The sequence below is a fragment of the Pomacea canaliculata genome, linkage group LG9 (assembly GCF_003073045.1).
Source record: "Pomacea canaliculata isolate SZHN2017 linkage group LG9, ASM307304v1, whole genome shotgun sequence".
NCBI lineage: Eukaryota > Metazoa > Mollusca > Gastropoda > Architaenioglossa > Ampullariidae > Pomacea > Pomacea canaliculata.
In genome coordinates this window covers 11,679,459-11,700,698 of record NC_037598.1, presented here as the reverse complement: position 1 = coordinate 11,700,698, position 21,240 = coordinate 11,679,459, and the positions used below count along the sequence as shown (strand labels likewise).

Sequence of the window (21,240 nt, the reverse complement as noted above, 5' to 3'; positions counted from 1 at the left end):
AAGTACTTATCAGATGACATTTTGAGTTCACCCTACTAGCTACCAAAATTCCAGCTGTCAACTCCTGATATTGGTCAAACAGTGAATAGAGAGCATAAAAACTCGACCACCTCACCCCCCACACCCTGCCTCATCTATCCAGTTTTTAACTGGAACTAAGCAGAGACCCACAGAAGGTAGGAGGAAACCAGTGGTCATGTTATCTGAAGAAAGGAATTTTACCCCCAAAAATGATATTTCATTATATTGCCACTGATCAATGCCTTGCATGGAAGGCTGCAAGGCTGAGCATGTGTGACAGGGGGTGCTACACACTGCTGGAGATGGATCCCCAGGGAGGCAAGGAGGCATTAGGCATGTCGTGGACCACAAATTTGAGCACAGCCAGCAATGGTGAGAGGGAGAACCTGATGATAAGCCAGTTACTGGTAAGGGATGAAGCACTTCTGGTTGCCTGCCTTACTTTTAGCATTCAAAGCCACAGAATGAGACTGACTGAGGCATCCTCCATTGTAGTTTGTGCCTGACCACCTGCACCTATTTGTCTTCAAACCAGCTTACATCACGTGATAAGTTGACAGAACATGACTGGCAGTTGAGAATGCCAACATGGTAGGCAAATTGGTCACATTGCAGGCAAAACAAGACCTCTCCATGACAAACGGTGCTGCAAAGCTAGGTGAAAACACGACCGACTCAGTCGAATCAGGGTGAAAATCTAGAGAACTGGGCTTACTGGCTAGATGTGTGTGTGGTGGGGAGGTGTGTGTGAATGGCTCGAGTTTTTGTACTCCCTGTTTTATTGGTCAACTCTAATTGGGAGCGACAGTTGGAAATGGGTAGCTGGTAGGGTGAACTCCACACAGTTATGCCATCTGGAACCGTACCCAAATGAAATATTCTCATAGTTCACTTGTAATCATTCTTGTTTATTATGCAACCTAACAGAATGAGTTCAATTAAATGTTACAGACAATGGTGCCATAAGTCTCCACTTCACCTTGCATCAAAAACTAGAACATAAATTTGAGCCATCATCATGTACCTGTGTGCACAAGTGCATCCTCTTCCCCTTCACAACACAGACAAGAAAAGGCACTGCTCAAGAATAGCAAACATTAACACTGAAAGTGCAGAGCAAAACCATTCCGGAGCAGCAAACCGTCTTCAGCCTAGTTTGAATTTTTAAAGAAAGAAGGTTGTGATTTAGACATTTCCTTGTAAAAGCCAACCATCTGTCTTATGTATTCCTGCTGGGTCTTGGCTCTGGACCACATAGACTGCACATATAATGTGGCAGGATCCTGAGGTTTATGAGAATGTCTACAATTCTTACCCTCTGGACTATAGGCAGCTGGAGAGCAAGGAACAGACCTGGAATGAAACCAATCTGCTCTGCTGTCATTGTGTGGAAAATGTAAGTGTGGAAAGGATGCACCTGATGCATAGGGGCTCCTCCAGTCACCTACTTGTGCCGGAATGTTAGAGTATCCTCCTGGTTTTTGGTAATACCAGGCATGCCAAAAGTTCAGGGCATCAAGGTATTGGTTTACTTCATTTGTAAAGAAACCACAAGTCTGATGAGATCTTTTGGTATCATTGTGTCGGCACCCAGTAACCAAATTTTTACTTTTGCGGCCTGCCCCATGGCGTTTCCGAGCCAGCTCATCGTTTTCTGAGCCTCTCATCTGAGATGGTGGTACCCTAGGCACTGCGGGTTCATCTGTATATCGGTTTTTGTAAAAACCTGTGTTTCTCTCTTTTGGCTTTTCTGCAGCTGTTGCTTCTGTTTCTTCATTGTCAGAAGAGATGGGTGAAGAGGAATCCAAGCTTGAGACAAAAGATTCCTCTGCTTCTGTCTCCAGAAAACCTGTCGTCTGCTTTGCTGGAAGCTGCAGAGAAGTATGCATGTTATGCAAGAAATTCTTTCCTATTTTTGAAGTACCGCAAGCTCCTTCCTGAACTGGCTGTTCTTGTTTGTTTGGTGCACTTTCTTTCTGATCACCTCTGTGTTTCATTAACAGAAGTTTGCTGCCTTGTCCCTTTACAGCATTCATTTTGTTCATAGCAATAGTCTGAGGCAATTCTTCATGTTTAGTACTTGCTTCTGCAGGAAATGTGGCAATTTTGTTTTTTCTATCCACGTGCTTTGGTTTGTTTGTTCCTTTAGGTGGACTGAATGAAGGCAAGACTGGCAACTCTCTCTCCCTTTGAAAAGTGATCTTTGTTTGGATTTCACCTTGGCTGATTTGAACATCATTCTTCACCTTGCCTTTATCATCACAGCATTCTGAAGGAATAGGTTCCACTGGACTGACCAAGATCGGCTTGACAACAGCTGAGCAAGATTCACATTTTGGTGTCAACATTCCACTATGTCCTAGTTCAACACCGCTTACATGTGAGAAACTACAGTCAGTCTGTGTTGCCTTATCAAATCCCTTTTCTTTAACTGATGAAATCTGAAGGTCAGATCCTGCTGCAACCACATTTTCTGACAACACTCTGTGCTGTATGTCTCCATGAAAATTGTGAAGAAACTCAGAAATCTTTTTCAAATCATCAGCTGACGGTACAGCACTAGAAGACTGGAAGGTATCATTCACAATGTTGAGAACAGAAGGTGGGTCAATTGAAGAAGCCTGCTCCAGAAAGAGGGAATAGTCCTGCAGAGCTGCACTGTAGGTGTGCACGTTATGAGTCAAGTTTGTAGAGTGTGATGCTGACAGCCTGGCCAAGATACTTCTTATCCCAGGGGTCTCCAAATGATGGGAAGATCTGTTTTCAAAATCCTGCAGATTGTTCTTTTGTGAAACACTCTTCATGGACATAAGCTTGTGAGGACTGGTAGAATTATCTGCACTAAAATCATCATCATTAAAGCCAACACCCTGCAATCTACCCAAAGTGGCTGCATCTGATTCTTCGGATACCACAGAACTCTGCTGGCCATCCAATCCTGTCATAGTGTTATTTATGGTCTGCTGTTTTTCTTCAGGTGCTGTTTGGGTTTTCTCCTTTGCTTGACTGTTCAGGATATTTTTTGCAATGGTTTCAGCAGCAGATTCATTTTCAGTTGTGTCTGGCAAATGATCCAGTCTGACTGAATCTTTATCAAGACAATTCTTAGCAATCCTGGTGGGAGATATTTTTGCTGATATCGTTTCTGTCATTTGGATCTTTTCTTCCAATTCCTCTTTATTTTGTGCTGCTTCACAATATATTCTTGTGCTCTCTGCACTATTTGCTTTCTCATTATTTTCTGATGCAGAACTCTTCTTCACCCCTGCAAGTCGTCTCCTGGCTTGTTTCTGTGGCCTTATGAAAACATCTGCTGTTTCCTTGGTTTCTCCTTTGTCATTGGACTTACTGGCATTCATCTTCGCACGTGCTGCCACATACAAAGCGAGTTCACTTTCCCAAGACAACTGTTCCATTTTGATCTGCTTCCTTTCTCCATCTTTAACTCTTCTTGACTCCCCTTTCTGGTCTTGGGTGTCCTGAACCAGGTTCTGCTCCATGTTTTCAGAATCTCTTGACACCCTATCAGCACTATTTGCTTGGGGTTTCCTCTCCCTATGTTGTTTACTGGACTTTGATACCGTCTCATCTGCCACACTATCATTAACATCGCCATAATCTGAGCCCAGCATGTCGCCCCAAAGTTTGGCAACAGCACAAGCTCCTGAAGATATTTTGGTCTTTTGCTTGCCAATGTTATTCGAATGAGTCATCAAGGGTTGGTTCTCTTTATCTAATGTACTTTTCTTACTTTGTCCGTTCAATGCTTTGAGTGTGTTACTGCTTCCTCTTTTCTCTTGTTCCTGGAAATCTTTCCCCAGCATGTCCCCCCACAAAGTGGCTGCAGCATTTATTCTTGATGTTTTATTTTTGACCTTGCTCAATGATGCATTTGTTCCATTGCCTAATGTACAGCCTTCCAAAGTTTCTCTGTTCAAGTCTTGAGTTTGTGGATGTCCTGTCACTTCTGCTGGTGAAGCACTTGGATGTTCTTGATGTCCTTGCGGTGCATTGTTGCACCTTGCCTTGTGACCATCAGTACCTACGCCTGCAGAATCCACATCTTCTGATGAATGCCACATACTAACCTCTGCAGATGTGTTCTCTCTCTGATCTAGCTTTCCCTTATCAAGTTGAATCTCAGCTGATGTCTTCCTCATCTCAGTCTTACTGAAGAACTTTTCTTCTAATGCCTGCCTTCTCTTTGTCTCGTTTAAACACACATCTTCCAGTGTCTCCTTGCCCTTTGATTTAGAAAGACAACTCTCATCTAACTTCTGACCGTCCTGTGCTTTGTCAAGAGACAACTTGCTACACGAGGACGAGTCTTTTGCTACTGTCTCAACAGCAAAACTCAGACTGTTCAAATGAATGTCATTCTGAGCAAGATCTATACATGATGACACTTGATTCTTATCACTGGCACTTGAATCAGCTGGCAAAATACTTTGTTTGGTGATGTTTAATGTAACCATGTTGATGTTCAGTTCATCTGTCATAGTTCTGACCTGCCCCCCATGAGCATCACAAAGGGATAGACAATTGGCACTTGTCACTTCTGAGTCAACCACATCATCCAGATTGTTGATCTGTAAGCTGCAAGAAGCAGCTAAGCTCTCCCCAGAAGGGTCGCTCATCACAACTGTATCTCTGTCCTCTTTAACAGTCGTATTTGTCTGGTTTGCAGCATCTTTACTTTCACTTGAAACCTTTGGATAGTTTTCTTCAGCACCTACAAGTTCCTTTACAATAGACAAATCTAAGTCTGTGTTCTCAATACTGGGTTCCAACAATACAATTTTGTCGTCTTCATCAACATGAGTCTCATCAGAGCTGTGGTTCTTGAAGTCAGTTGATTCTGTTGATGCGATCAGACCATTCACACCAACCTCAAAATGTCCATCTTTTGACGGCACAACAGATACAATCTTTTCTGGGAAACCATTTTGTATGTAGCTGAGCTCAGAGGTGGTGCTTTCCACAGAGGATGCATGACTGTTCTCTCCTGCTTCATACTTCACAGTCTCAACCTTCTCTTCCTCCTCCATGGTCCCCAGTGGTGCTTCAGGGAGCAGTTTATTGGTATGCTCATTGTAGGAGTGCCTTCCTGACTGGTTCTGCATGTTGGACTGGCTTTCCATTGACATGCATAACCCCAGTATTCCATAACCCTTACTTTGTGGCTGGGTGATGAACTGCTCTGTGCTGACAACATCATCCAGCTTCACCTGCAGCTGGTGTTTCACTAAATCACATGGTATTGGTTCTGGAAAGACAAAAAAGAATATCTTGAAACAATGCTCTCCTGTCATTTACAGCACTATTCTGTGTGCTCCTATTGTTGAAATAGCTGGCCTTTATGTGCTTTATGTGCATGGTGCTTAATATTTGGTGATGGCCTGAATCCTCTGGATAAGCTTATACCCTTATGTGAAGGACATACATTTTCAAATATTATTATTAATGCTTTTCTTTGTAAAAGAAACAGAAAATTCCTTGAAGCATTCTGACCTGGAAGTGGTGGAATATGGGTTGAAATTTTCTGTTCCAAGGCTTGAAGATCAAGCAGTTCCTGACCGTCACTGATAATGGTAACAGCTGCCCCATAGCTCCCTGCACCCATATAAAGACACATACAATGGCAAAAAACAATAAAGTTTGATGTCAGATGTCAAAAATCATCTATAGATCCTGCCCCTGATGTTGCTGCCATGCTATCCATGCTCTGATTTCTTCTGATGACTGGACAATGGGATTGAGCAAATAAAACTACTTCATATTAAGTCGGACCTCATAATAGCTTCTGCTGGTTGATGAAGCATACATGGTCCATAATATTGTGGAGAAAACCGCTTTCCTTATGTTGCTTCCTTAGACCATGAGACAATTTATGTGATGGTTGAATAACAGCTTGCTCATACTGCCCAATACTACACGCTGTTAAATATTGCTCATATTGCTTGCTTTCCACATGCCTTACAATAATGTTATGGAACTTTAAAAAAAAATCTCACCAAAGCGCCCTGCACGTCCAATTCTGTGCAAGTATGTTTCATGGTCTTTGGGAATATCCATGTTGATCACCAAATTAACTTTATCAGCATCGATGCCTCTTGAGGACTGTAAAATATGTCAAAGTTACAAGCTCGATATGAAGTAGTTAACTTCACATCTGAAAGGTCTAGTGGGTGCTTTTTACCCTTCCTAATAACAAGGTAAAGCTCAAAAATACAAGATACACCATCAAATCAGGTATGATGTAAGTAATCAGTTACTTTAAATAGCATTTTATAACTATTAGAATGAACACAGAAATTCAAAATTCACATTTTTTGTTGACCCTGTTCAGGTAACCTTCATCAGCATAAGCATTGATGCTTTTTTGTAATATGAGTATTTTACAAAATAGTGATGGCTACTGGTGGCTATACAGTTTGAGACACAAAGTTTACTATATCTGGGTTTTCAGGCAGCAGTTGCAAGGGGGACAGAGTTCACAAACTGCTATATATTCTTCAGCTTTTGAGAGTTAGGAACAAAAAACCAACTAAACAAATGTCACTTTGTAAACTGACATGACACTAAATCACAGTACTGGATTATGCACCCCTTCCCCACCCCCAAAAAAATTTAAGTTATTCCAAGAATTGATCAGCTACCTATCAGAATAATCTAAAAGAATACCAAATCTGTAGAGATGAGAATGCGGCATTGATAGGACTTCAGTTTAGCCATGGCCATGATACGATCCTTCTGCTCTAGACTGCCAGCAATGCAAGTAGTCGGCCAGCCGCAACTAGTCAGTTCACTCTCCAGGTTCTGGGCTCTGTTCATTATAAATGCAACATTATGACAACACCAGAAATGTTGGACCCTTAAGGATCTTTAATAATAATGATAATACCATCATGTATAGAAGGCTTAGAATCCCAGCAATGAGTCAGGCTTTCTGTGCTTTACACAAAATATATATATAAAAAAACAATGTTTTGTTAACAGGCTCTCCTTAATTTTATGGCATGTACACAGGTTAACTAAGATGCAAAATAGAAAATTTTTTATTGAAAACTCACCTTGTCTGCATGTTGGAAAAAATGAGACATTGGTGGAAGCTCACACTAGATAACAAATGAATCACACTTGCGGTCTTGGCCTCAAAAACTTTGTTGGGAAGTGGATGGTTAGGTACACTGGTAAAATATTGTTTAATTCCTGGTATCAAAACAAACATGCATTACTAAATGCATATGGCATAACCAACATCTTTATAACCATTCATGGCTTACGAAATGCATACAACATAACCAAAATTTCTATAACCATTCCTGCAAAAATTCTTTCTGCTTTTTTGTAGTCACATTTACTGGTTTCACGATTGTGATGCACAATGAAATCATAGTGTCCATGTATATTCTGCGTAAAAGATGTATGGTGCATTTTCTTCTGCATAGCACTGTTTCATTTGGAGCCTGCAGTAACATCTTACAATGGAGAAAATAAACATCAAAAGTAAACATGTTCCAACACAACATACACCTACTTAACACAGCCCAATGCATTCCTGAAATTAAAATATTCATGTCAAATAATGGTGGATGTAATCTGAGATGAGATCACACACATGCAAATGCACGCAAGCACACACACAGACACAAAGACGAAACAAAGTGAGACAAGAAATCCGGTTCATGTACCCAGCAAAGTTGGATCGGTAACATTGAGACGAATGAAGGTCGGGTTTCTCATGTACATTGTCATATGCTGTGCCAAGCTCTCTGGGTATGTGGCAGATAATGCCAAGATCTGCTTGCTGTCAGGCAATGCAGAATAGATCCAGCTACAAAAGAAACATTTTCTATCTATCAAGATGAATTGTCAAATACCAAAATCTGCTTGCTCTCATGCAAAGCAGAATAGATCAAGCTACAAAAGAAACAGTCTCTATCAAGAAAAATTGTTCCTCACAAATCCGCTATCAACCTTTAAAATTCATTCTCTTCTTGGCCTATTAATGTTTCAAACCTAAAGATGCCCAAAAAATTTATTTCAACTCCAATATTTGTCTTCTCTGGGACCTTGAATATTTCTCAGGTCTGACAAAGCATATTTATAGAAGCTGTGCAAGGAAAGTATGATGCTAATATTTTCAAACACATGGTTCTCACTTGATTTGCTCTTGAAAACTATCCTCCAGGAGCTTGTCTGCTTCGTCCAAAACAAACAGTCGAATGCTCTCTGTCTTCAAGTTCCCTGTTTCTATTAGATTCTGGATGCGACCTGTCTCAAAGGTTCACCAACCATGTTACTTCAAACATAAATAATTGACTACAAACAAATCAGACATTGCATTAAGCTTACTATAATCATTTAGAGAAGGTGCTCCTAAACATCAGAAAACTCATATATTTTTAGTGATGACTGTTACTCCAGGTTACATATCACACTGGTCAGAAAGTTTCAAAACGACCATCAAGACTGGGAAAAAGATGAGACAGCAAACTAATCACACTTAAGTTATGAAAACGCTGGCTATCATGTGTTATGAATAAATCCTGAATTTAAGATAACACTTTATTTACCCCAGAAGGCAATTTGGGATACCAATTTGTCTGGTAATACCATAGAAATGGAAAGGCTAAGAAACTGCCATTTTCCTTTTTATCAAAAGCTGTACCTGGTGTTCCAACAGCAATGTGACACAACTGCAGCTTTTTCTTGTCCTCATGAAGAGGCATTCCTCCAATAAAGGTATGGCATTGCATGCCAGGTATTGCACTCCCCAGACTTCTAATGACTTCCCAGATCTGGATGGCAATTTCTCGAGTTGGTGCCAGTACCAGCACCTGTGACAGCAAAAGATATTCAGAGAAAAAGGAAATTAAGGATCTGTGACAGTTATTCGGCAAGACGAAAAAAAAAAAAATCCCCAACAAGTGGACAAAAGGCTGATACAAGTTTTCATCATGCTCAGCAGCCCTGAGACTGGTATTACTTCAAGCAACCTATAAAATGCTTTGAGCTTGCTTCCATGTAGAGAAATACATTATATAAATCATATTATTACCATTCCAATACATTTATTAGATCTAATGTTATCAATATTACAAACTCATTTTAAAAGTACCTGTGTTGACTGTGCCTGGACTTGTAAACTTTCCAAAGCAATTACTGCAAAGACACATGTCTTTCCTGTTCCTGATTTTGCTTGAACAATCAAATCTGAGGAAATAAGAGCCCTGATTACTAATAATATTGGTTATTAAATTGTCATATTTTTAGATTCCACTTAAAAAATATATAAATACATATATAATGTCTTCTTTAGTGTTAAAATATAGTTAACATCATTTTTCCAACTATAATGAGTTTACTTGCTTAACATTCAGTGTGGGTACAACCTGTTGTCTTTATAAAATATTTTAGAACTCTGCTGTCTAGGGCTACAACTTAAGGAGAGCTTAATCAAAGACATTTTTATAAACCAGAAAAAAATCCAGCTAAATTAGGCTAATAGACTATTAGGATGATGTTTTTTTCCTGGTTTCAAGGTGTTTGTCATGGCACTCATAATGACCTATGTTGATGCATCGTGAGCATTCTTAAAGTTATTTCTTTTTGGGTGCACAAGCAAATCACACCTTATAGCTCATTCTACACTCTACAGCAGGGGTGGGCAATTAATTTTCCCAAAGGGCCGCATGAGAAATTGGGATGGTTTTAGAGGGCCGGACTAATATAGTTAACTCAGTTTTACCCAATACTGTATATATATACTGGCGGGCGGGCCAGCGGCAGTGAAAAAACTGACACAAGGAGTGACTAGTGAGTTAGACCATGCTCTATTTCTTCAAAAATACATCAGTCTGTGAACCATGATTAGATTACCTTTCTTTGATGATACTTCGACATGTACTTAAAGTCTTATCATTGTTTCTTCTCTTCACTTAGTCGTCCAGATATTTTTCTCGTAAAATATATTTTCACCCTCTGACTTACCTAGTCCACACCTTCCCAATGGGATAGCCTTCAGCTGTATAGGAGATGGTCGTTCAAATCCTGAATTTTGCAGACCACTGAGTACATTTTTGGACAAAAGCAAGCCTGCAAAATCCACAGATTCTGTTATAACGACGTCGTCTGTTCTTGGGCTCTCTCCAATCTTGTGGGCAACAGACATCTCTGGTTAGTTACTGAGCTTGCTGCACGCCGTGGAACTCTTTCGTGCGAACGACTCCGAAACGTACTTTCGTCTTTTGCGCTTGTTGAGAGTCGTGGCGCATGCGCGATTCCTTCTCGCTACAAACATGGCGGCCGGCTTATTGAAGGTCACTTCGAGCGTTGCCAAAGTTTTGGCAACTGCCCACAAGGTTTGTTTGTCATGTCTAAGTCCGTTAAATAAATCATGTAATTTATCAGAATTGATTCATCAGTAACAATAATTTTATAGTTTAAAGCAGTTTAAGGCTTTAGATTCTTGCGATTTATCACGAGGTGCTGTTACCTTTTACTTTGTCGCCTGTCGTCTGTATCATCCAGCTTATTTTTGCAGGTTATTAACTTATTACTGATTGTGAGGCAGGCATTCTCTGCTAGTGTCTTGTGGATTTGTTACGTTTTCGTTTCTACTTAGCTAAAACCAGAACGGTTCTCTGACAATGTCGTCATCTCAGTGTCAGCAATTCATCACCACAATATATAATAATTATTAGTATCATTCATAAGTAAGGAATTACACATGCACATACATGAAAAGTGATCATGAAAGCTGTTGTAATCTTAAATGCAGAAGGGAAGTTTTTACCTTCTTGAACTGGAAAATTCTGAACATTTTGACAAAAAATAATACATTTCTTAGCTACTGTTTTAAATTGTTATAATCATCAATTTAGTTGAAATTCTTCACCTTTAAAAAATATGAAAAATGCTTATCTTATAAGATAAAGATGGACTTGGTTATACCTATGCTAAACATTGCATGAAAATAAAATCTAACTTTCCTGTCATTAGGTTAGCTAAAGTTAGTAGTGCTGCTTGATGTTTATTGCTAAAGTATTAAACAGTTTTTGCAGACAAGCTGACTAGAGATTAGAGACAGTTGTTAGAAGTGCAGGTGGTAAACACACACTGGAAACAAATCTGATTAGACTTAGAGGAATTTATTTAAATAATTATAATTTATAAAAGGGTTGAAATTTATTAGAACTAGTGAATTCATTATAAGTTAGTCTTTATCTGTACCTCTGCACCTTCATCAAAATGTGATTAAAGTCTGTTTTGTGATTTGCAGGCTTCTTGCACAGCTGTAGTTTTCTCACGACGATGGTGCTCAGCACGTGCAGCAACTTATGAACAAACCATCCTGAATGTGCCTGAGACACGCATTAGCCAACTGGACAATGGGATGAGAGTGGCAACAGAGGACTCCGGAATTCCTACCTGCACTGTAAGTAATGTGAAGAAGAATTTGAAAAGTTTAAGCCAGCATAAGTTACAGAATTATGCAACCTTAATAATGAATCATGTTATATATTACTGGAAGTCAGTAAAGTAAGGAACTTTCAGAATTTCACACTAACCGCATACTTACAATGTAAGTTACATTTAACATCCAGAAAGGGTAAGTGATAAGAAAAAAGTAAAAAATTAATTAATTAACCTTTCTAAAACACACCTGGTGCTCACGTTTTTTGGTCATGTTAACTTAATGTTTTCTTTGTTGCTTGCTGTCACTTGATGCATCTTCTATTTTACAATTTTCTCATTAGAGATGTCTTTAACAGCTGCCACATTCATTTTAGGTTGGGCTGTGGATTGATGCAGGCAGCCGGTTTGAGAATGAGAGAAACAATGGCGTCGCCCATTTTCTTGAACACATGGCATTCAAGGTATTTCCATTCAAGAGAGAGCTGCTGAAATGTTGCTGCTAAAATAAGTGTAGTGACCTTGCTCCAAGGATGGCTTTGTATCACCACCAGTGTTTGTGCTAAAGATGACCAGTGTTATATACCCTTCCCTAAATCTATGCAAGGGTATAAACAACCATCATCTTGATCTCAATGGGAAGAGGAAGAAATGTTTACTTTGAGATAGAAGTGCTTAGAAGAATTAACAGAGTAGTTATAAAAGCACCTCGATAAAATTTTGAGTAGGTTGTTGGTAATGTTCAGATATCAGTAAATTGTGTGTTGTTTTTTTTGTTTTGATTTTTTTTTTTTTTTTGATGACTTTTCTTTCATATGTAGTATTTAAAAAATGGTAATGTATTTTACAGGGAACCAAATCACGTTCTCAAGTAGATTTGGAACTAGAGGTTGAGAACATGGGAGCCCATCTCAATGCCTACACATCCCGTGAGCAGACTGTTTACTATGCCAAATGCTTCCAAAATGACCTGCCAAAAGGTGAGTTAATGCTGCTTACACTATGAACATAGTAAATCCTCAGCAAAATGGTTTCTGCCGTCTTTTTCACACATCTGTTCACATCATTAATAATGCAGCATCAGAGTGTAATATGTAGGTCTAAATGCAATACTTGCCAGCTTGTTTTTGTAGCTTTGGCATTGAACTAATTTATAAGGTAATATTACGTGGTGTGAAAAGTTAGCATTTAATAATCCAATTGGATAGCATAGAAATCAACAACCAGATTTGCTTACTCACAAACTTTTGCAGACATTTCTTACGATTGATTAATATTTAAATAAGTAATTACAGAGATTGAAAATATAGTCTCTGGTCTCTCTTGTAATATATAATCTGATGGGGTTCTGATGGATGTGGTACCAAACAGCATCTAAATTTTGTCATTTTCCTCCAGAAATTAGAACTGATCGTGGGGTATTTTAAAATCATTTCTTCTGTTTTAACACAACACTGTATTTCCCTATTAGTTTAATGACAAAGAAATTTGCTTTCGCAAAAAAGTGAAACTGCACAAGGTTGACCCTAATTATTTTTCCAGCCCTCTGCTACAAAACTGCTGTGTGCAAGTTAGGACTCATTTCGTGATGATTGGTCATATATTTATGTCTTCTTGTATGAAAGGTTATATTTCTCTAAACATCATAGAACAAAAACCAGAGGTCAGAAATATTGTGAGATCTAATGTATGACCTGATTGTGATTTGTATTTGAATTTTTCTTGTAGTGTTAATGGAGTTGGTTTGTGTTTGTTTTAAAACAGCTGTGGACGTTCTCTCTGACATCATTCAAAACAGCATGCTGGGTGAACAAGAAATAGAGCGAGAACGGGGTGTCATTCTTCGTGAGATGCAGGAAGTGGAGACAAATCTTCAGGAAGTTGTTTTCGACCATTTACATGCCACTGCTTACCAAGGCACTCCCCTTGGTCGCACCATCCTTGGACCAACCCAGAATATTCGGTAGGTCTGTTATAAATATGTCCTTGATCACAAGGCTTGCATCTTGAGGTGTGTCTATCATTATGTAAATTACTCAATTTTGTCATCAGGTCCATTAGTCGCAATGACCTCTTGGAATACATTGGCACCCACTACAAGGGCCCCAGAATGGTGTTGGCTGCTGCTGGAGGTGAGTCAGGTTGTTAGGTAGTAAGTAATAATGTGAAGTAATATAAATTCTTGATGTACAAGTATTTAAAATGCACTTCTGTTTGGTATGTATATAGTGATATTTACTATAACTAACTACTTTGAATAAACTTGATAAACATAAGCAACACTGCCGTTTTATCATAGTTGATAAAAAGAATAACAAGTTATACTCATACAATAAAAATGTGAGGGGAAAATGTAACCTTTTAAGATTTTGAAGTTCTAGTTTTTTAGGAACAACACAGGTGAACGTATTGTCGGGAAAGACTGACTGACCTGCTTGTATTGCTGATGAAGCATGAAGTCAAATTTATTATTGAAAACATAAGTTCAGAAAGTACTATCCCTGAATTACTATTCTTAACCACCTTGCAACACTGGCATGCTAACCATTATGTAATGACTCCATCTTGCATTGTTTATAGTATCTACATACCTTCATCCACTTTACTCTCTACTCTTGTACCTCATCTTTATGTTGTTTAGTGTGCCTGTATTTACCTCACTGCCCACTGGCTGTTATCTTTCATTTATCATCATTGGTCTGTGCAGAGAGTGCGATCTATCTTGGTCGTGATATGTGCATTGTAAGTTCACATTTCTATTATTATTGTTGCAGGTGTGAATCATGACCAGCTTGTATCGCTGGCAAATAAGCACTTTGGAAGGATTAACACAGGGTTTGAAGGCGAGATTCCTGATATGTCTCCATGTCGTTTTACAGGCAGTGAGGTCTGTTGAATTTCACTTTTCTGTTGCATTTGACCTGTACTTTTGTTTGTTTAGGAAATTGTTTAAATGTCAATCTACAAGCATGTAAATATGGATGTAGGTAATGAGGTTTTTGATTAATGTTCTAGTATAATTATGACTTGGTTAGTCTTACTTGGTGATGCTTTAAAATGAAAGACATTCATTTCAGAGAAGTGTAAATAAAACATTTTTATTTCAAGGCAACTTTTTTTAATGTAAAGAAAGTGATGTTTTATCAATGCCACTTGCAGTTTCAAAAGAAAATATTTAGTGGTTAAATAATACAGAAAGTGTTATGTTTGAAAGTAAGCATTCTTAATTGTGGTCCACAGATTCGTGTCCGAGATGACAGCATGCCGCTTGCTCATGTAGCCATTGCAGTTGAAGGATGTGGCTGGCAAAACCCTGACAACATTGCATTGATGGTGGCCAACACCCTCATTGGTTCCTGGGACCGCTCCTTTGGGGGAGGAGCCAGCCATGCCTCACCCTTGGCTGCTGCTTCTGCAGAGGGAAATTTGTGCCACAGTTTCCAGAGTTTCAACACCTGCTACACAGATACAGGCCTCTGGTATGCAATGGTTTTTGGTTGACTGAAATGAAATTTCAGCATTCATACAACACTTTCCTCATTTTCTGCCTTGCCATTAATTCCTGTCTTGAGTTAAGGATCTCAGCGAGGGTGTCTTTATAACCAGTTGACAATTATTTTTCAGGGGCCTTTACTTCGTGAGTGACAAGATGTCCATTGAAGATATGATGTTCAATGTTCAGGGAGAGTGGTAAGTACTTTTGTGTTCACTTACATTCCACTGTTTCTGATAAATAGGAATGAGAAATTGTGTATTGGATGCTGTTTGTGTAATTGCACAACTGCTTATTTGGTTCAACAATTTTGAATGTACGATTTCCCATAAGATGATGAAATACTCGTTTTTTAATCACTGTTATTTAATAAATGTTATTTTCCTCTTGGCTAAATTTGTTTGGACTCGCACATCCCTCCACCATCTTTTTTAATTACTTTTCAACTCATTAGATTTTAAGGTATTGTAGCATAAAAGTGGCCACAAATTTGTTCTTTTTCTAGTTGACTGAAAAAGCACTTCCTCCTATCATCTTCCCTTCCCATACTACCCCCCCCCCCCAATACTTTTTTTAATATATATATATTTGCCCTTCATTTGGCAGTGACATCTGTTTTTATATGATTATGAAGGTGATACGGAGAATGCTGTTGCAAAATCAAGGCTTAATATTCCCATCTTCTAATACATACATGTGTCTGCTATATATATATAGGATGCGTCTGTGCTCAAGCGTGACGGAGTTTGAAGTGACCCGTGCCAAGAATCTGCTGCGAACCAACATGCTGCTGCAGCTTGATGGCTCTACTCCTATCGCTGAGGACATTGGCAGGTCTGTGCTGCATTTGCTTTCATCTGTAGGAAAAGCATGTAGGAAATGACAATGCCTGTTTGTGACGTATTGAGTACTGCTTTCTTCCCCTTTTCATTTTCATGAAGATGAGTTTTGTCAGATAAATCTTTTTTAGACTTATTTCGGTTAGCGCACCAAGGCCTGCACTCTTGTTGACAAGACATAATGATTTTGATTTTCAGAGATGTTCACATCTGTGGTTGTGTAACATTTTAGTGAGGGGTGCTCGATCAGATATCTGCAGAGTATGCATTGACGTGTGCAATCACAGCTGCACAAGACTCCTCTGCCTTTTTCACAAAAGGGCCAGCCAAGGGCTAACACATTAATTGCTTAACAAACTAATGCAGATGATGGTGATGATGATGATGAGTGTTTAGCGGCACTTGTTTACTTGCCCTTGTGCACCCACACAATCAATGAACAACATGCTGTTCTAACGTAATTAGGCGAAAGATGGCCAACGTCTGTACACTCCGCCACCATCTGGCTACCAACTGTGCAGGTTATAGACTTACTAGCTAAGTTTGTCCAGGTCAGCCAAATCCCTTGGCCCATTCTCTCTGCCCTATAGTATAAGATGTCACTTTGCAACACCAACAAATTCATCCATGTCAACTGACTACACTAACTGGTTCTCTTATTTAGGTCAGCATGGAATCTTTTTTTTTTTACCCTTAGCTAATTGTCAGTGCATATCACGTTGTCATAATGCCTCTTACAAAATTCCTCTGCACATCATGCCATGATGGGATAAGTAGTGAGCTGTCACATAGTCACATGACTTTCCCAAGATCTTGGCTGTAGATCTAATTGCTAAAACTAACACCAAAATGACTTTAGTTACAAAGCATTACAGGTGCCATGTCCATTATTGGTATTGGGAACTGTTTCAAACACTAGTGTTGTATGTGATAAGTATTTAACATACAGATTTTTTAAAAACTATCTATGCTGAATGCTCATCACTAACTTTTAGTCATCTGAAAAGCAAGAAGTTCAGAATCTATGGTCTTTACAGGCAAATGCTGTGTTATGGCCGACGCATCCCTCTACCAGAACTTGAAGCCCGCATTGATGCTGTGAATGCTGAGGTCGTGAGAAATGTCTGCATGAAATACATCTATGACAAGTGTCCTGCTGTTGCCGCTGTTGGTAAGTCTCAAAACTTAACCATCCCATGCCTTGGAGCTAATAAGAGTAGCATGGAAAACTTTTGGTGAGCACTTCTATAATGTTCATTTCCTCTCTGTGCAGGCCCAGTAGAGCAGCTTCCCGACTACAATAGGATACGCGCAGCAATGTACTGGCTTCGGCTATAATCTACATTTCTGGGTTAGCTGTTTCTTGGTACTTTCATCTTCAAAGATAACCAAGTTGGCCTACACATCAGTGAGACTGACACAGTCCAGTTTCATTAAGGACTTGCCATTTACTGTGATGAACTGCCAAGGGAAAAAATTTTAATGTATTAGTGAGATGTTAAAATGTTTAAGCTCTGTGTGCTTGAAGAATGATAGATATTAAAATAATGAAAGTCAACTGAATCCCCGTCTTGGGTTTTTTTAAAAGACAAATGTAATAAATCACCATAGACAAGCACTCCACCATACACAAGTTACACACTTCCAGCAAATCCATCTTTTTATTCTCTTTACAGGAAGCACAACCTGTAAAATTCATAAAAGTTTTCATACAAAGGACATTAAAATATTTACCAGATATATACAGCAATAAATAACTCAAAAGTAGTTTGCATCAAACTGTAAAATGTTCGTGGCATGGAAAGTAAATCACAAATATTCATGATATGGTCAGGATGGATTTGATTTTATGTGGGAAAGTCACATGAGCGAGTGGTTAGACCTGACATGCTGTGAATGTGACAAAGACAACCAATGTGGACAAGCTGATCTGACATTTCAACTGCACATACAGCATGGCAACTACACAAAAGATTCAGTCCAACAATCGTTCAAAGCTTTACACAATGGCATTTCTGATTAGAAGACCTGCAGCTTCTCAAAGTTGTCAAAGACAAGGAAAAGAAGCAACAGAAAATGTAGCATGAGCAGCCCTGCCCCCTTCTCGACAAAGGAAACCTTATAAAAATTTGCCAGCACATGACAGCAGTTTCTTGGGCAATTATTTATACAATTGTTTTTTTCCTAATATGCTGCCTGATGGCATTGCTTGTCAGTTCCAACAAACTGACCTTTTTTTTTTCCCCACAGGACAAATCTATAGTTTGGAACTAGACAAAGGGCTCTTTGAAAGCAATTATGACATCACAACCTGGAGTTACATAAACATTAACAAAACAAAAAAATCACAAGGTAAAAGAAAGTATATACCTAGATATGAAATATGGTTAAATATAAAATATGGCTGGTAAAACGCTGCATGACCTATAAGATATATGGAATGGTTTGTACGATTTTAAAATAAGCAGGAGATATGCCAACACACTGAACAATAGATCTGTAGCAAACAAAAAATTGCTGCATCTCAAAAGGAAGTGAAGCCCAGAAGATGCAGTTAACAGAAAAACTGATAAAAATAATTTTACTTTAACTAATAAAACTTACAACTTGCAAAACCATTCAGATTTTTCAGGTTGATTTTAATCTGACGCCCAACAGAACTCTTCACAACAAAAACAAAGAACAGCTGCATTGTAACAAAGCTTGGACGATGGGCCCAATATGCAAACTACTTCCACAGACCTCTGAAGCCTTATCATGGTTTAGGAGTAGTGTCCCCTGAAGCCTGTTCAACTTGTCAAATTATACAAATGACGATAGACTGGACATGATGAAACAGAACACAATATTTTTTTCTAGCCAAAATAATGCTCAGAATATATGCATAGATTTTGGCCATTTATTGAAGATGCTTTCATTGTTCCCCATTCCCCTCAAAAAGAAAAAAAGAGTATTGAGGAAAGGATTCCAGCATATCTCTAATTAAAAGAGACGTAAAAGGGCATCTCAATACTGGCATTTAGTTAAAGCCTTACCTTAACTTTAGGGAGATTAAGTTAAAACTATGACTGAGGCTCCCAACAACAGTATGAAAAGAGTTACAATATCAAAGCTTAGGGGTCAGAATCAATGTCAAGGGTAAGTGCATGAAAGTATAGAACATCAGAAAATGGCTACTTATGCCGACACTACTGCCTGAAAAAGAAATACAAATAAAATGATTTTTAAAAAACTTATCAAATTGTATATGTGCTTCATTATAATTTTACCGTAATAGAGGGGAAAAAACTTAAGCTGTCATTGTTTCAGCAGCATCAATAATGGAACAAAATCTATTGAAGTTGTTAAAAATTATTTCCTTTGCCTACAGAACTCTGTTTTTAAGATATTTAAAAAAAGTATAATGTGGAGAGCTGTCATGTTTTTTGACCCAACTGAATCGAGTATTTACGGCAATAATTACTTTTTTCTGAAAATAAGATACACCTGCAATGGTTATTTTTTTACTGACATACCTGAGGAGAAAATCTCGACTTTCAAAGACAAAGCTTAGTCATGACCCAATTTGGCTCTTCACATATAACACTTCTAACTCCAAACAAAAACTTTGGGATGTGTAAAGTATAAGTTTATCTCACCAATACCAGCACAAGACTCGCCATCTGTCACTAATTTGCTAACCCTCTCCAAACAATCTTTGTAATTTTCAAACCTGGAGCAGTTTTCATATACAGAATAGTTCCCATGAAGCTGATTAATAAAGCTCGACTGAAAATCATCCAGTCTACAGCTAATTGTATTTACCACATAGTTTCCGCTGTAGACCTGAAGGTGAAAATGTTTTTCAGATCACAAGACTAAATAAAATGACCTGATGCCGAATATTTAACAGAAACTGTATCATGCCTACAGTTCTTTATTTTTGTTCAATGTAAGACATTTTGAACACAAATAACTATAACCGAATGTAAAAATCAAGAATATAAAAAGAGAATATTTTACTCTCAATGAATTTATAAACACTTATTTCTTAATGTAAATGCATTACAATCATCCCTTTTTCACCAACATACACACTCCAGCCTACGTAGGAACATCTCACAATTTACTGCTCATTTACACATATGCTACTTGTCTCAAAATTCTGTGCCAGGATACCTATACACAAATCTTTGCAACCACACAAATTTCAAGACCAACTGTGCCCTTGCCAAACTAAAAATATAAGCTCACAAGATGGCTTTCAGTCTACAACTAGAGCAACAAAATCCTTTGGCACGCAACAACAAAAAAATGACCAACATGCATACAATGAAAACAAATTCCTTCATAAAGTTAGTAAGAAAGAAGTTTTGCAGATGCTAGCAAATACAAAATATACAAATATTTCTGGGTAGGCACAAACATCTCATCAGAAACATCCGCACACTGGTCTACCTCCGAGAAAACATCTCTCTTGAACAAAATGCTGGTCAGTAGAAACAGACAAAAGAAACTAAAGTCTGTGTGTTTTTCCCCAAAACCTTCATAGTACAAGCATGTGTGGCACACCTGCTGTTGGCAACACTCTTGATAAAAATGTCACAATATAATACTGTCACATTTTATTTACAGTGATACCTCGGTTCTCGAACGCCTTGACTTTCGACCAAATCGGTATTCGACCAGGAAATTCGAGAAAATTTTGTCTTGGAATCCGAACAAATATTTGGAACTCGAACATCCGAACGTCCGAGATGAGCCGAGTTGAGCCGAATGGCGTTCATTCTGCCCAGCGCGCCTTGCTTGCGTCATCAGTGTGAGTGCAGAGAGAGAGAGAGTCACGTTTTGTGGAGAAATGGGCAGAAATCGCAAATTTTGTTGAACAACATCACCCTGATAAAGTGGTAGCAAATAGAGCAGTTAACATTTTTAATGACAATGTTATGTCCACTTTCCGCAAAATTTTGCAAAGGAGAAAAAAACAGCAAACAATTGACAAATTCTTCCGTAAAGAAATCAGACAAGCAACTGCAGAGCAAGATTCTGATTCTCCTCAGCAAAAGATACAGAGAACAGAAACACCCGAAGAGCAGTTACCCTCTGTTTTTATTGAAGAGGACTCTTCAAAACAATAACCATCCCCCTTCCCTCCTCCCTCCACATTCATTCCCTCCTGCCATAAAGTTTGGTACAGGTACAGTAAATGAAACACAATTTACTGTACTGTACATTTTATTTATTTTCTTTGTTTTGTTTGTTTTTTGTTTTAATAAATACACTTTTATTTCTTATTTCTTGTTGAGACTCATGTTTTTCTACATATTATTTACAAATTAGGCCAGTAAATAGGCATTTTCTGGGGCTTGGAACGAATTAATCCAGTTTCCATTATTTCCTATGGGTTTCATTGCTTCGGTTCTCGAACAATTTGGTTCTCGACCGTCTTCCCGGAACGAATCATGTTCGAGAACCGAGGTATCACTG

At 38.5% G+C, this 21,240-nt stretch overlaps 2 protein-coding genes across 2 annotated transcripts; one reads left to right on the top strand and one right to left on the bottom strand.

The window, feature by feature from the left end:
- Positions 1 to 913: 913 nt before the first annotated feature.
- LOC112571832 lies at positions 914 to 10,264 on the bottom strand. The gene is made up of 10 exons (XM_025251152.1): positions 10,018 to 10,264; positions 9,146 to 9,240; positions 8,696 to 8,864; positions 8,187 to 8,298; positions 7,716 to 7,858; positions 7,095 to 7,233; positions 6,706 to 6,847; positions 6,036 to 6,141; positions 5,533 to 5,634; positions 914 to 5,287 (listed from the first exon to the last, which is right to left on the bottom strand). Exons 1-10 carry the CDS (start codon positions 10,196 to 10,198, stop codon positions 1,173 to 1,175), a joined length of 5,304 nt encoding a protein of 1,767 aa, XP_025106937.1. The 5' UTR covers positions 10,199 to 10,264; the 3' UTR covers positions 914 to 1,172.
- Positions 10,247 to 17,337, top strand: LOC112571833 (mitochondrial-processing peptidase subunit beta-like). Its single transcript, XM_025251153.1, has 12 exons — positions 10,247 to 10,388; positions 11,309 to 11,464; positions 11,820 to 11,906; positions 12,293 to 12,422; positions 13,207 to 13,405; positions 13,495 to 13,574; positions 14,217 to 14,329; positions 14,683 to 14,921; positions 15,067 to 15,132; positions 15,653 to 15,769; positions 16,812 to 16,945; positions 17,048 to 17,337. The coding sequence occupies exons 1-12, from the start codon at positions 10,326 to 10,328 to the stop codon at positions 17,110 to 17,112; spliced, it is 1,449 nt and encodes a 482-aa protein (XP_025106938.1). The 5' UTR covers positions 10,247 to 10,325; the 3' UTR covers positions 17,113 to 17,337.
- Positions 17,338 to 21,240: the final 3,903 nt, after the last annotated feature.